Genomic DNA, 16,744 nt, shown 5'->3' on the forward strand with positions numbered 1-16,744 from the left:
TTTAGACTTTATGTTATCTAATACTGTATATTACGAATCTCTCTTTAACAATATAAGTAAGTTTTACGAGAGATATTGGACCCAGCTAAAAGGACCTTTTATCCATCGGACGGTGCTGATGGCCTTTAATCCTGAAGCCTCCGTTGACTAATACCTTTCCATTGCAAACGGAGTTCTAAAAATACAGTAATTTTGCGGAGAAGTCGTGCTTCACGCGCACGTAAAGCAGATTTTTCTTTTCCTTTTTCTTTTTCTTTTGGAATATCAGACCAGGCAGATACTTTTTAAAGGATTTCTTTAACCTCAAAATTACAGTAACAAAATCTCTTTATCAGATTTGAAATCTCGTGGATCTATGGCGAATTGGTAAGCCCATAGATGGGGTGGTGAAGGAAGGGCTCCAATTATTAGAAAAAGATCCGCAGCCCTTTGGAGTTATCCTGAAAGACAAAGTAAAAAAAAAAGAATAAATATAGTGATAATTTAATCCGCCACCGTATTAAACTATTTAGAAGTTTTTTTGTTTTGTTTTTTTCCTTTTGGAATATCGGATTATAAAATACAAACAAGTTTACTGGCAGAATCATTTAAGTTATTGAAAGAAAGTTCAGATTGGAAAATCAGTGAATGATTGAAGTTCATAGTGAAAATATGCTCCCAATCCTCAAAATGATTCCCAAAGAAAGAAGAAGATTACTCTAACAATTTATACAGGGAGACTAAAACCCCGTCATTTAACCTTCATGAATTACGAGAGGAGAAGGTGCAAATCATTATTATAACACAAATTTAAAAATAGTTTATATAAATATTAATAAACGGTACAACGCCATCCATTTCTCATACGGTTTATTAAAAATGTGTTAAGACATTTAAGATAAACTTCTTCTGTAACACAAATTTAACTATGGACTTTAATTACTTGTATAAACTGATGATGTGACTTGATGTGATGATATTCAGGGCCAGATAGCTGTAAAATAACATAATTTTTTTTTTTCTTATTTTGTCTTTGTCTTTGTTTTTGAGATGTAAAATAATATCATGTTGATTGAAGCTTTTAGAATGAAGGGCCAAAATGTTTCAACACTCTGCTTCGTTAGCTTATAAAAGCAGAAGAGACCCTTCAAAATCTGATTGTCAGGAGATTAAGCACATACACTGACACACATTACTAAAAGAAGTAGTCAGAAATGAGGCTTTTAGCTCCCACCCTTTTCCTCTTATCTTGTCTTCTCTTTTCTCTGCGCCAGAGACCCACCCTTGCAGCCAAACAGGTAATTAGTATTTTAATTATATATTCTTCCATTATTATTGAAGCATTTATCTTTGTTGCTACTGTTGCCAGTAATGATGATTTAATAATTATATAGTTGGCAGCTAATTTTTTTTTTTTTTAAATGAATGCAGTCTTATGTTGTTTACTTGGGAGCTCACTCGCATGGACCAGAATTGTCATCCGTTGATCTAAAACGTGCGACTCAGTCTCACTATGAGTTTCTTGGATCATACTTGGGAAGGTCAAAAACTCAGAACTTGCAATATACGAGGGATTAATAAAAAACTTATGATAGTTAATTTCTGACGCGGACATACTCATTTTACAAAATTTTAAACTTAATACTTAGCCAGTTGTTCTTTAGTAAGGCGTTGTTGTTAAGTAGCAATTCAACGTTGTTTTGCTTAAGGCATGCATTTTGTGTGAAAGAAGAACATTGGCATCGAAAACAAGATTAAAAAAGAATGATCGGAAGAGAAAAAAAATTCTTAGTGACAACATATATCTCATTTATGCTTTACTTGTACAATTAATATTCAGTCTGATAACCTTTTTTTTTTCCTGAATTTTTAAACAGTAATGAAAATCCTGAAGAGGCTATCTTTTACTCGTACACAAGGCACATCAATGGCTTTGCAGCAAAATTAGATGATGCTGTAGCAGCTGAGATAGCGAGTAAGAAACCGAAACAGGGCTCCCCTATATACATATGTTCTTTGCATTTTTACGTTCTTAATTCCTTGATGAGTAACTGGGGTTGGTTCTTTGAATAATGCAGAACATCCAAAGGTACTTTCAGTTTTCCTGAGCAAGGAGAAGAAATTACACACAACTCATTCATGGGAATTTCTTGGACTCGAGCAGAATGGTAGGATTCCACCGAACTCGATTTGGGAAAAGGCAAGATATGGTGAAGATGCCATTATTGGAAACATTGACTCTGGTGAGATGATCATCCTTATATTATGACAAGGAAACTTGAAACTCATTTTCTCTGCTTTGGAAATAAAATACTGTTAAGTGTCACGCTTTGTTTCAAAGCGATGTTCGTTTTTTGTTAGGAGTCTGGCCTGAATCGAAAAGCTTTAGCGACGAAGGATTTGGACCGATTCCATCTAAGTGGAAAGGAATTTGCCAAAATGACAAAGATTCTCGGTTTCATTGCAACAGGTTCCTTAAATCCCTAAGCTTTTGATTATGCTCGCTCTATTGCTTTTCTTGTATAACTTTTTGCTCCTTCATTGAATCCTACATATTCGATGCGGTAGTAGATTTTTTTTTTTTGGGTTGGGGGGGGGGGGGGGGGGGGGGGGGGGAGGGGTTGTAAATATAGTCTGAGCAAAATGTTGGTGTTTCCACTGAAGGAAGCTAATTGGGGCAAGATACTTCAACCACGAGTTTGCAGTTCATAAAGGACCACTCAACTCTTTCTTTTATTCTCCGCGTGACATAGATGGACATGGAACTCACACATTATCAACTGCTGGTGGCAATTTTGTCGCTGGAGCAAGTGTATTTGGCTTTGGCAAAGGGACAGCAAAAGGAGGATCACCAAAAGCTAGAGTGGCGGCTTACAAAGTTTGCTGGGAAGGATCAGGCGGATGTTTTGATGGAGATATAATTGCAGCCTTCGATATGGCCATTCATGATGGCGTAGATGTGTTATCTGTTTCATTAGGCGGTGAAAAGCCCTCACAATTGCTCGAAGATGGCATTGCAATTGGCTCTTTTCATGCTGTTCAACATGGCATTGTGGTTGTCACCTCTGCTGGTAATGAAGGTCCTGCAGATAGTACTGCATCAAATGTAGCGCCGTGGCAAATCGTAGTTGGGGCTAGCACAACGGATCGAGATTTTGCTAATTATGTCGTCCTTGGCAATAACAAACGCTTTAAGGTCAATATATATTTTTGTTCTCTTGCTTTTAATGTTTTTCCTGCTAGAAAGTAGAAATCCTTTGAGCATGTGAACTTAATTTACTGGGTACCATACATTCGATTATGAAGGGACAAAGCTTATCAATGAAAGGCCTTCCGAGTGACAAGCTCTTCCCTTTTATCAGTGCCGAAGATGCTAAACTAGCTAATGCATCAGTAGAAAATGCGTAAGAGTACAACATTTTTTCTTTTCATTTTTTCTATTCTAATTTCACATGCAAGAAGCTTTGGATTCACTGCGAAATTTGCTCCTATTGAAGCTTGATATGCAAGAAAGGAACACTAGATCCTAAGAAGGTGAAAGGAAAGATCTTGGTTTGTCTTGATGTAAATACTAGAAGTGTAGACAAGGGACTACAGGCAGCCTTAGCTGGTGCTGCTGGCATCGTTCTTGTCAATTTACCGGAATATGGCAATGATCGTATGACTGATCCTCATGTCCTTCCTGCTTCAGATATCAACTTCAATGATAGTGTTTCTTTATTTAGTTACATCACTTCAATCAAGTAAGATTACAAGCATACCTCACATTTCATCAGCTATCATGAAATTAGTACCCCTGTAACTTGCTGTTCTCCTTTAATAGGCATCCTGTTGGTTACATTACACGTCCAACCACAGAATTTGGAACAAAGCCGGCTCCATTTATGGCTGCTTTTTCATCGAAAGGGCCAAACATCATTACCCCAGAGATTCTCAAGGTACCATATATAAAATGGCAACTCAATATAATATCTTTTATCTTTTATGCTACTAGAGTTGAATAATTAGCTGTTTTACTTTCATTTTCAGCCTGATATCACCGCACCAGGAGAGAACATAATCGCTGCCTATACTGAAGCACAAAGCCCAACACACCTAAATTACGACAAGCGCCGGAGTCCATTCAACTCTGTATCAGGAACGTCAATGTCATGTCCTCATATTTCTGGTATCGCCAGCCTGCTCAAAATCCTCCATCCTGATTGGAGTCCTGCAGCAATTCAATCAGCCATTATGACCACAGGTACATCAAAACTAGTCCTTGAAACGTTTTTAGTGTTTCGGTTTTGATCTTTTCTTTGTCCTTGTATTTCACAGCATCAACACACGATAACAACAAGCAACAAATTTTGAATGCTTCATTTGCCGAAGCAACACCCTTCAGTTATGGAGCAGGCCATGTGCAGCCAAACCTTGCGATGGATCCTGGATTGGTCTATGACTTAACGGCTAATGATTACTTGAACTTTCTTTGTACATTGGGATACAACAAAAAAGAAATTTTTTGGTTCTCAAAAAACTACACTTACACATGCCCCAAGCATACCATTAGTCTGGTAGACTTCAACTACCCTTCCATCACAGTCCCTAAACTCTCCGGCTCAATCACAGTGACGCGAAAAGTCAAGAACGTTGGCTCTCCGGGAACTTACCAGGCTCTTTTAAAATCTCCGAAAGGAGTTTCAGTGACAATTGCCCCAAAGAGCTTGAAGTTTATAAATGTTGGAGAGGAGAAAAGCTTCAAAGTCATCTTTAAAGCTCAGAATGCAAGTGTTACTAAGGATTATGCATTTGGAGAGTTGATATGGTCAGATGATAAACACCATCAAGTGAGGAGTCCTATAGTGGTGAAGGCAGTGTAATGAACTTAAAATTTGCTCTTACCTAAGTTTAAATGTTTGATGGAATAAGCCTTCATCGTCTGTTGGATAATGATGGCCCATAAACAAGATTGACTATATATGTTTTATTTTCATAATTCAGCCAATGATGCTGGTATAATTACTATTAAATTTAACATTTAGCGTTGCCAACTTATTACAGCATTTTAGATGCTAGCAATGTGGAACGTGTGTAAAACAGCTAGCCAATTAAAAGAGCGAGGGCAATGACTCAAGTGTTGCCCACTGATTTGAGGCAATATGATAAGTTATCAAATTGATGGGTCACAAATCATAAAACATAAACAGTAAATCTTAGAAGATCATAACACAGAAGCAGTAACTTTGAGAGCCCAAAATAATGTAGAAGTACATAAAAATCGACTGAATTTCAATTTAAACCCTTTTTTTTATGTATATTTTGGTGTAATTTTATCATATAAATGATCGAAAATAAAGTTATCAACCAAGACTTACTGTGTTAAGCAATCACAGATGATGCATCACTTGGAATATATTAACTATGTATCGTAACCTAATTATATACATGATGTACTACTCTTTTTTGGCCAGGGTCCTTAGCATAATTCATAGAAGATGAAAGAATGAAATGTTGAGGGATCTCACTATTTGAGTTTCAACTGAAGTTTCAATTGTTATTGGCTAATAAATTTCATAATTTTTAAATTATTATTGTACCATCTAATAGATGAATACCACTTCAGTTGATATTTAAGTTGGAACTTAAATGTTGAGTTCCATAATATTACTCGTTAAAATTTCATTTAAATGAACCAAGAGGAAGGGGCAAAACGTTGCAAATTCAAATGATGCCAAGTGGTATCACTGCCGACGTTGAATTGACTACTGCAGGATGATGCAAATAACTTAACCACATGCCCCCATCATCATTTCTTTATTCTATTTCTTTTCTAAACATTGACAAGCTAAACAGGCTGCGTTAAGACTCACAAGTCACAAATCGTAAATTAAATAATCAACAAGCACAAAACTTGAAAAGTTTGTGATTGCTTTGGGTGAGCGCTAGAGTTGCATAGTACAAAGATGCTTCTTGAAGATATAATTTCTTTCAGAATAAATGGACTTGAGTAATACAACAAATCATTTCATAATCATCGTAAAGATCAGCTCATAAGATGCATGATGATTACACGTAATTGATCTCCAATATCCATGTGCCCTTAAATTTCTTAAAAAAATTATGATGTTCTAACAGATCAAAATTCTTTTCTTTTTTTTAAACAGCAAAATAGTCGTTTATTCAATATATTTCAATTTAAATATTTGTTTAATTTTTATATTTTAAAAAACACCTCCAAATACCCTTTCAGTTAAACATATTATATTCTTAACTTTACTTTTTTTTTTCAGTATTATTCTTCCAACAATATTTTTTTACATATATTAATTTTCTATAAAAAAATTAATTAGAAAATTAAAAAATTATTATTCATCAGTAAATTAGCTAATAAATATTGGTGTGGAAGAAATAGTATTTTTTTTGTATCCATACAACAATCTTATTAATAATTATTTATAAATAAATTAATATCAGCCAACTTAAAGCAATGTTTAATATCCTTGCAACAATCTTACTAATAATTATTTTATACAAAATAAATTTACCAAATTAATCCTAAAGTAAAATAATAATATAAAGTTTGTGTAAATTTTTTTATTACTTTAAGGTTAATATGATAAATGATCCTTTTTTTTGTTATTAATATCCCCAAGAATATTGTTGCATTGGTATTATTGTAAGGGGAAAGAAAAAGTAGGTGTAAAATTATAACATACTTAACAACAATGGTGTCTTGAAGTATTCAGTAAATATATAGATTAAACATGCATTTAATTAAAAATATATGGGAGAAATGTTTGCTTACCTTTTTTTTTTTTTTTTTTTGAAGATAGGATGGTGAATATAGGGCTAATCAATAATCAATTTTTTAGTCTTCATCTCTTCCAAGTCCAAATCTCAAATTAACTCGGTAATCGGTCAAAAAAAACTGTTTGAAAATTATTAGGTCAAGTGCCCTTTGTGTAAATAATTCCCTAAAATTTGCTTTGACTCAGTTTATGGATGAAATATATTTTTCCCTATATTGAATAACACACAATATTAGTTCTTTTTTTATTTGTCAACACATTTTTTTATTAAAGAAAAAGAACTTTTTAATATATTATAAATAAGTATGTTGAACTCATTGAACAAAATATTAGTAGAAGATTAAGCGATTATTAAATAAAATTAAGAATCGATATTATAATATTATGAGCTTGACTTACAATTGTATGTAATATTTCATGCGTTGGGTGTGCAATATGCATATCGTCTTTATGACACGTCGACACTGGATTGTAATCAGTAACATTTTATTTAATTTTCATGAGTTGTATTTTAATGAGCTGTGAGGGTGTAATAAGAATAACAAATCTTTTTGAATTTTTTAAAAAATTTATCATTCATAAGAGTTTAAAAAATTATCATTCATAAGAGTCGGTCATTATTTTTTTTAAAAAAATTATAAAGTCTGACTTATAGAATAAAATAATATTGCCACTCCAAAAAAAAAAAATAATAGAAGTTTTTCAAAAAAAAAATGTAATTGATATTATTAAACATTGATTATTGTATGGTTGGAAGACTTTCCTTCTCATTTGTACCGGAAAAAGAGCTTGGAAACACTTTGGCAGTAGAAAATAATGATTGCTTACTTTGAACAATTGATCATTGAACATTTGAAACTACCTTAAAATAATTAAATTAAGTAGCAAAGGAATTATCAAGAGCCCCTAATAGGATAAGTTTGGTGTAAGTTTTTATTTTTTAGAGCTTTTTTAAATATATTCCCTACTAGTATGAGCAATCCAGCGTTCCAGTTTGTTTTTGGTCTTTTCTGTATTCGCTATTTTAATTAGTCATACTAGATATGTACTGTTTTAAAAAAAATAATTAAAATCTTAGTGTGTGAGCCATTTTGGATTAGAGCACATAGTTTGCATTTCGATTGGGTTGTAAATTATCATGTTAATAACTAATAATCAAATCAATATGTATGTATATTACAATCATTGTTGATGCCATATTAATTGGTGTACAAACTATGCATAGAGTTTAAAATATTATAGTTACACTATATATTATTACATTACATGGCTGCACGTGCGCACTATATTGTATCTAGAGTAATTCTTTTATTTATTTATATTAAAATGTCCTTAATAATAAATGACATAATGGGTTTTTTTTGTAAATCTTTATAGTATTATGAGTACCTTAAATTTTTTTTTTAAAATGTAAATAACCCCAGCCAAATAAGTGTTAAGATGAACTAAAATGTCAATTCCCTTTTTATTTAATCCAAAGGTTCTTTGCTTCTTGACCTTTGGTCAAGTAGTTAGAACCCCGCTCTCATAATTGTGAAGGAATGAGTTAGAGTCTCCACAAAGTATCATGTATTTAATTTCTTTTCTCAATTATAAATGAGTTGTAATCTAAATAATAGTCTCATATAATTAAAAAAATTCAAAATTGACTTTTGAGATTTTATTATTAAGATTGCGTATTAAAAATCTATTAAGAACTGTAGCGATAAAAGTAAGTTTTACGAGGGATTTAAGTGTTCTACTGTTCTTATCTATTTATTTAGAAAAATGATAAAAGAACTCAATGAAGACAAAGGGACGACAGAAACGCAAGTTTGAATTGCCGTTTCACTCGTTTCAAGCGTTGATTTCTGCTTTTTTTAATATTGCATGGACCCACAAGAAATAAAAAAAAATGAGTTTGCTTCGTTTTACTCCCCCTTTTACACACACTCCCTAACCACTTATTTTACTCTCCCTCCATTGAGTTTGCTTCATTACCAGACGTGAGTTTGCTTCGTTTTACTCCCCCTTTTACACACTCCCCAACCACTCATTTTACTCCCCCTCCATTGAGTTTGCTTCATTACCTCTTGTTTCTTGCAACTCTTCAAATGCATGCTCATTTTCCAAATACTCCATTTCTACAAAATAATTAACATTTGTATTAAGAAACTTATATAACATTTTGTCCAGTAACGAAAATTCCTAACAATTTAAATATATAAAAAACATTCACAAATTTTTATAATTTATTCCATTATCTCCAACAATTTAAATTATAAAATCCTAACAACTTAAATATATAAAACACATCCGGAAATTGTTATAATTTATTCCATTATCTCCAACAATTTAAATTATAAAATCCTAACAACTTAAATATATAAAACACATCCGGAAATTGTTATAATTTATTTCATTATTTTCAGCAATTTAAATTAAAAAAAATCCTAACATATATAAAACACATTTAGAAATTGTTATAATTTATTGTATTATTTCCAGTCATTTAAATTAAGAAAAATCCTAACATATATAAAACACATTAAAAAATTGTTATAATTTATTTCATTATTTCCAACCATTTAAATTTAAAAAATCCTAACATATATAAAACACATTCAGAAATTATTATAATCTATTCCATTATTTCCAGCCATTTAAATTAAAAAAAATCATAACAATTCATAACAATTTAAATATATAAAAAGTAAAAATCTACGAATTTTTGCAATTTAAATTAAATATTCTAACCATTTAAACGTCTCTCACCTCTGTTTGTAGATCTAGATCTAATTTATTCCTTGTGATAATTGAGATGCAGAGACGAAATTTGTGAGATGCAGAGATGGAACTCGTTTGAATTTTGCCTTCCTGAACACAGAGAACTCACGTAAATGAGAGAAATGGAGAGAGATTTCATAACTCAAAAAGTAATCTCCCTTTCCTTTCTTTTCGTTACTTTTCTTTCTTTCATTTGATTATTTTATTTTTTAAATTCAAAAAGTAATAGACAAAGGGACAAAAGCTACTTGATTCACGTGCCAATTTTTGGTTTCCATTAATCCCAAGTTGATTCACGTGGTAATTTTTTCTGTCGTCCTTTTGTCTTCATTTCGTTCAAATAACAGAACTCATTTATTTAATCTGAAGATTCATAATGCTGGGCCTCGCTAAACTGCTTTTTATCCATCAAATAGTATTGAGCGCCCTTTAATTTGTGACTTTACTTTATTGCACAAGACCAAATATTAAACATATCAAGAACAACGGATACTGGTAAAGTTTAAGGAATAAAATATTATTATCTCTTTATTTACTCGAGGGGCTCATTATATCGGACCCTTGCTAAAATGCATTTAGCAAGTGGAGTTTGGTGTCACCAGATGAGTGTTTTGCACAATAAATGTAAGTTAAGGTGTGATAATTCGATTTGATTCTCGAAACTTTGAGCATATTCTAGTACACTCTTATCACTTGTACATAGTTAAGAGTTTTCTAAAATTTGCTAGAGTAGTATAACATGTAGCTTGTAGATAGATGAGCGGCCTGTGACATTGAACTATTGACAAGCCTTGTAGAATCTCGTAAAACCTTTTTAACATATTTACAGCTTTATCGATTATTCAAATTACATTTAAAGACAACAAATCTAATTAAAATCCACATTTTTTTAAAGGAATTAAACCCCTAATAAACACAAATAAATTTCATTTGCTAAAAACTCTTTGCATCAAAATTTATTATTTCAAAATTATCATGGTTAATTAACTTTATGGCTTTATTCAGATTTTCATGAATGAGTTTAGAGAATAGATCTTTTAACCAAGATTTTGTGAGCAAAGCAGACAAACAACTCCACGGATTTGGGATTTGAACAGTAACAAAGAAGAGGGGGTTTAATAGGTTTATAAAGAGGTGCCAATAGTCTAACTCTTTTGATTGCCTTTTGAGGAGGCCAGACACATTATGCAAATAATGCAATTGTAGTAGTATTCGATTTTCCAAAAACTGAACTACAAGATGGGTTACAAAAAAATTTATTACAATTCTTGTTACTATTGTTCTCATTTATTTATTTATTTTAGATTACACATCTCAAATTTTTTATTATAGATTCTACGATTTTCTTTACAAAACCATTAGTCGGGATACGTATGCGGTAAAAATTTAAAAACTTTATTAGTTGATCTTATATCTTCTTTTAATAAGTCAATTTTTAAGGTTTGAATTCTAACAACGGGTTCTTAAAATTTGTTATCAAAACCAGGCACCGCTTCGAGTATGAGATTGAATGCACCATGTTGAGGTATGGGATCTATATATATGCAGCTTCGTGACATATAATGGGGATTGAATAGTTGTGGCTTAATTTGCGGATGTCGTTATGGATGATCTATATAGGTGTGGCTTTGTGACTGTGATGACTCTTGTCTCGAAGACCGGGGGACTCGTGAACCCTTTCAGTTGAGAATAATTAAAGGTCTATCCTATTCTTACACAATAATGCTCTGTTTATTATGTTTGGATACCCAATTAGAATATTTATTTATGTGTAACTAATTATTTAATGTTATGTATATAATATTAATTGATTTAATTATCAGTTATTAACTTACTGTTTTTACAATTCACTCAGTGAATAACACATAAGATACCACATTATTAAATATTCCAATTGAGCATCCAGAATAAGCATAGCATTAGTTCTCATTCTTTGAGAAGCTAAAATCCTTCTCCTACAAGCCGGTTTTTTAAGACCACAAAAAAAGTATGTCAATTTTAACCGATGAGCTTCACCACCTCCACTAGTTTGTGACATCATGAAAAATTAATGTTGAGTATAGGATATGTTTAAGAGACTTTGTGACCGTTGTTACAGATGGAGCGACATGGAGAAGCTGAGCGTAAAGCCGCCGTGGACTAAGACCTTTCCACTGCATATGGATTTTTTAAGTTTTAATTTCTAAAAATACTTTAATGGTTCTATTTTTCGAAAAGAAAAATACATTAGTGATTAATTGGTAACTTCATGGAAAAGTCGTTGAATAGGTACAATCAAACTTCTTCACGCGGGTCCATTACTCACAGCACATATATTTTAAGAAAGGGAAAGGTTATTTCAATTTAAAACTTTTACTTAAAAATTTTGATGTAAATATTGAGTCATTAATTCTATATAATTTAATGATAAATAAATTGATATAATTAAATACTACTTTAACTTTTAAATTACATGAAATTAATGGTTAAAAATTTGTCTTAAAATTTTAACTGAAAAAATTTAAGTTGAAATGACTCCTTCCACTTTAAGAAGAATAATATTTAAACAACAACAAGACACCACTAAAATAGAAAGGAAAATTTACAAAAATAATCCAAATTTTTTTGTAATTTTCACAATTAGCCCTTCAAACTTTTTTCTATCAACATTAGCCAAACATAAAGTTTTCTCCCCAAATAACCATTGTTTACAAAGCAAAAACAACTTTTCTTCTCCCCCTTGATCAAACGAAACGCAGTCTTACACTCTTGAATCATCACTAGCGACGGCAAACAACAACGGCGAACGGTAAAAGTGAATTCTGATCAAATACATTATTATCCATCCGAATTCAACACCAATCCATATCACCAAGTGGTAAGAGGTATTTTCTCAACTTGCAAACTTGATTCAATGCGATTGCAGACAAGTGCGACAGGCTGCTTGTCGCACGATATTGGTGCCACAGGCACCTGTCACACGATGTTGGTGCGACAGACTGCTTGTCGCACGATGTTGGTGCGACAGACTGCTTGTCGCACGATGTTGGTGCGACAGACTGCTTGTCGCACGATGTTGGTGCGACAGACTGCTTGTCGCACGATGTTGGTGCGACAGGCTGCCTGTCGCACGCAACCTGTTGCACCAAAATGCAGATTTACCAGAATCTGCCTCTTCGTGCGACAGTCATGCGTGTCACACCAAAATTGTGCGACTGGCAATCTATCACCAAGGGGCAAATTCATTGTAACTCACTCTTGGTGTGACAGTGCGACAAACAACCTGTCGCACCAACATATAATTATTTTTTTATGTTATATATAAAAATTTAATCTCTTTATTAGTTTCATAGTGCGTAATTAAAATATTTTTAATAATTTCAGGCTTAATGGATTCAGTTGTGCTTCAATTGTGTTATGATGGTTGGTGAGAGACGTTAGGGGATGGCCGTATGGAGCATGTGAATAGTAAAAATACAACTTTTTGGTTGGGAAAAATTGCATGTTCGATCAATTTTTGGCAAGAGTATTTGAGGTCTTACAAATAAATCCTAATGAATATAGTATTACAATGAAGACAACTTTGAGATCTAGTAACACATTCTATCGGACGTGTGCACTACCCATGAATATATTTAATGATGAAATGGTGAGGGTTGTATTGCATATGGCATCCGATGTGGCCAACTATGGATGCATTCCTATATTCGTTACTACATTTCCTCGAGTTCCGAGCGAAGATCTTGAGCCACCTGTTGAAACATAAACTTCTTTTAGAGCAAATATGTCTGGCCCTGATATTGAAGAGGAGGTGCTGCCAAGGACGACGTCGTTGCAGCAATATTACTCTCCACTCCACGACAATAATGACAATAGTGATGACAGCGGCATTACGTTAGTGGATGTTGGAGAAGAGGTATTATCACTAACGACGTCGTTGGAGCTACGGTATTCTCTGTATCATAACAATGATTTCCATGACAATGATGATCCTATTGATGACATTGGTAATGCAGAGGCGGATAATGCTTGTACAGAACCTTCTAATAGTATTGGGGCCACTCATTTTAATAATGCATGTGATGATGAAGCTATTACAAGTTCGATCGAGCATAATGGTGGTCCTTGGGTGGTGAGGAGATTTGACAATGTACACACTTGTCATAATGAGGTATTGGTTGATGATCGTCATCAAGTAAGAAGCCGAGTTATCAGTTATATTATCGCAGATAAATAAATTCAAGAAAAATAGATATACACTCCGAATGACATCAGAGCAGATATGTTGCAGGAATAGGGTGTACAGTTAACATATCAATAGACATATCGGGCTAGAGAAATTGGTCTTAAAATAGTTCTAGGGAACCCTGTAGAGTCATACAACTTCCACCTTAAATACTCTCACGTATTGATTAAAGCGAATGAGAGTACAATCACTCACCTCGAGTAGGATGGAAATGGTAATTTCTTGTACTACTTTGTAGCACTTAATTCTTCTATCAATTTTATGCAGTATATTCGGCCTGTCATTGATGTGGATGGTATTCATCTAAAGGGGCTATATCGTGGAAACATGTTCGTGGCAACATGTTTGGATGGTAACAATCAACTGTATCTGTTAGCTATTGGGGTCATGGATTCAGAAAACAATAATGCTTGGGAATGGTTTATGATGAAGTTACACGGAGTGATTGGTGATAGGCCGGAGTTAGTAATTATCTCTTATCGATGCACTATCATAAGGAAAGTCGTTCTAGGAGTATTTCACAATACAGCTCATGGCATTTGTTTTTACCATGTGAAAGGTAACATTAAGTCAAAATTCAGGATGTTCAAAGCTCTTTGGGATAAATTTGAGCCTACTTTTATGAATGCAGTAAAGGCATATGGACACGAAGAGTTTAAAAGGCAATTTGAAGGGTTGTGGATGCTCCACTCGGGTGCGGTTGATTACTTAGAGAATAATATTGGTATGTGTAATTGGGCAAGGTCTCAGTTTGAAGGTAGGAGGTACAATATACTTATCACCGATATCGCGGAGGGTGTTAATTCTTTCATGAGGGAATCGCAAAAATTTTTTATTACTCATCTTCTTGTTCACTTTAGAAAAATATTGCAGCAATGGTTTTATAATAGAAAAATTGTGGCTGAATCAATGAGTACTTGGCTAACAACATAAGCAGATGAAATAGTCACTGAGAGGAGAATTGTGGCTAAAAGAATGATCATTCGCCCAGTGTCTCCGCATCGATTTCAAGTTGTAGGTGGTGAGATTAAGGAAGGCTTAGCTGACATATAAAATAGAACTTGCTCCTCTAGAGTATTTCAGCTTGATTAACTTGTCTGTGCTCATGTAATTGCGGCTTGTTTGACTATCCGAGTGGATTACATAAACTTTTGTTCAGACTATTACACCAATGAATCGTTGGCGATGGTTTATGCACAACCAGTGGAGCCGGTTGGCGACATGGCTAATTGGAAAGTTCCAGATGAAATTCAAGAGATGCACGTTTATCCGCACGTTGAGTCACCACTACCTGGTCGTCGTAAGGAGGTCAGAATACCCTCGGTTGGCGAGGACGTCAACTGGAGAACTGTTAGATGTGGCTAGTGTAATGAACCGGGACATAACCGTAAGTGATGTAAGAATCCCATTGTTTCGAGTTGAAGTTAGTTGTATTCTTTCAAGTGATTATGTTAAAACATTTGTCAATGGTTTTGTGTATTGTACACTTATATATCATGAAATTTTATTTCTAAGTTTTTTATTTTATATTAATATGTGAGCATGAAAATTATATAAACTTAAATACGCAAATTAGAAAATAAATCCATGTTTCAACATTCGAATTTGAAAATATTTTACAATATAATATCGTCATTAAATATGTCAAATGCAATCTTCTTTCTAAAGTACTTTTCATGACCACCGTTAAATTCTAATTTAAGCCCGAACATAAAATACATCATGAACATCAACAAAAAAACACCAAAATCGCCAGTACCGGGCTCTTGTTGTGGCACACCCTTAACTGCAATAACTTTCCATGAGTTGGCACTTCGCAACTCAGGTCGGATGTTGTAGATTCCAACATATTCCAACCATCGATGGAAGATAACTTCAAACAACTTGAACTTAACCTTGTATTTTTTATCATCTCAAAACATCAACAATGAGTCATAAATCCAGACTTTATTCTTACGAAAGTCAACTCGGGCAAGTACTCAATGCTCGCGGTCCAGGTTAACAGGGATGAATACCTATATATAAAAAATTATCGTAAATATATCATGTATCATATGAAATTAGAAAATATACAACAAAAAGACACATTTGATTGTGTTTGTAAAATAAAATAAAATACACATCATATTGACATCCGTCATTAGCTTGGACATGATGTGCTGCCACCCACCAATATAGCTATTCAAGCTGTCGCTATATACTAATGAATTGACCGCACAATCCCCGTTGTTCCATAATTAATTCATGAATACCTAGTACATAGATATAAAAAAAATGTATAAATTAACAAAACTCCAAGGCATTAGAAGATAATAAATAAATAAATAAATAAGGTAATTATAAGTTATATCTGTACGTTACCCAAAATAATGTGTCTGTATGTGTGACACGCTGAACTAAGGCATTCGGATACTGTCGTTGCTTTTCGCTAATCAGGTGATAATACTCGTGAATATGCTGTAGAGGACCATAAACATGTCGATTTAAAAGAAAAAAAAACACAAATCCACGACACTCAAAGAAATTCGAAAAAAAAATTTATCTCATCACCTAGCCATCCTATCGAAGTATGGCCCAAAATTACTTGAAAGAACGATCGCGGGTGTTGGACTGTCCGATCCACTGTCATATCGCCAGTGAACCATCGGTCAAACTCAACATGCAGACTAGAATCCTCCAATCCTCTAAGTGGATTTATATCCACACTCGTACTCATGTCAATGGCATAGTCCATGATTTACGGTGGAGGTAAGCGCCTGATGTTCTTTCCCTGTCTAAATGGAGCAATCATGAAATGACTTTGAAAAACATACGACGATCTGTACGCTCGGCCGAACTTACTAATGTCTGGAGGCGCCTCAGTGAAGACCTGTACGCTCTCCCCACTAACATCCCCGTAGAAACTATACAATGACGTGGGAGTAGAAAAATTTTGATTGCCCACATCAGTATACACTCCATAGTCATCTGGTGCCTGTCCATC

At 33.5% G+C, this 16,744-nt stretch overlaps 2 protein-coding genes across 2 annotated transcripts in view; one reads left to right on the forward strand and one right to left on the reverse strand.

Moving 5' to 3' along the window:
• LOC102629811 (uncharacterized) overlaps nt 1-12,960 on the reverse strand; it is a 64,924-nt gene extending 51,964 nt beyond the window's left edge. The window contains exon 1 of the mRNA XM_052433224.1: nt 12,956-12,960. The gene's annotated coding sequence lies outside the window, so the exon portion shown is untranslated. The remainder of the gene's footprint in view (nt 1-12,955) is intronic.
• LOC102627806 (subtilisin-like protease SBT5.3) lies at nt 1,058-5,002 on the forward strand. The gene is made up of 11 exons (XM_006469339.4): nt 1,058-1,277; nt 1,411-1,520; nt 1,857-1,954; nt 2,058-2,222; nt 2,341-2,449; nt 2,644-3,175; nt 3,286-3,383; nt 3,477-3,722; nt 3,803-3,917; nt 4,009-4,222; nt 4,297-5,002. Exons 1-11 carry the CDS (start codon nt 1,194-1,196, stop codon nt 4,839-4,841), a joined length of 2,316 nt encoding a protein of 771 aa, XP_006469402.1. The 5' UTR covers nt 1,058-1,193; the 3' UTR covers nt 4,842-5,002.
• Nucleotides 12,961-16,744: the final 3,784 nt, after the last annotated feature.

Source organism: Citrus sinensis, chromosome 2 (genome assembly GCF_022201045.2).
Source record: "Citrus sinensis cultivar Valencia sweet orange chromosome 2, DVS_A1.0, whole genome shotgun sequence".
Lineage (NCBI taxonomy): Eukaryota > Viridiplantae > Streptophyta > Magnoliopsida > Sapindales > Rutaceae > Citrus > Citrus sinensis.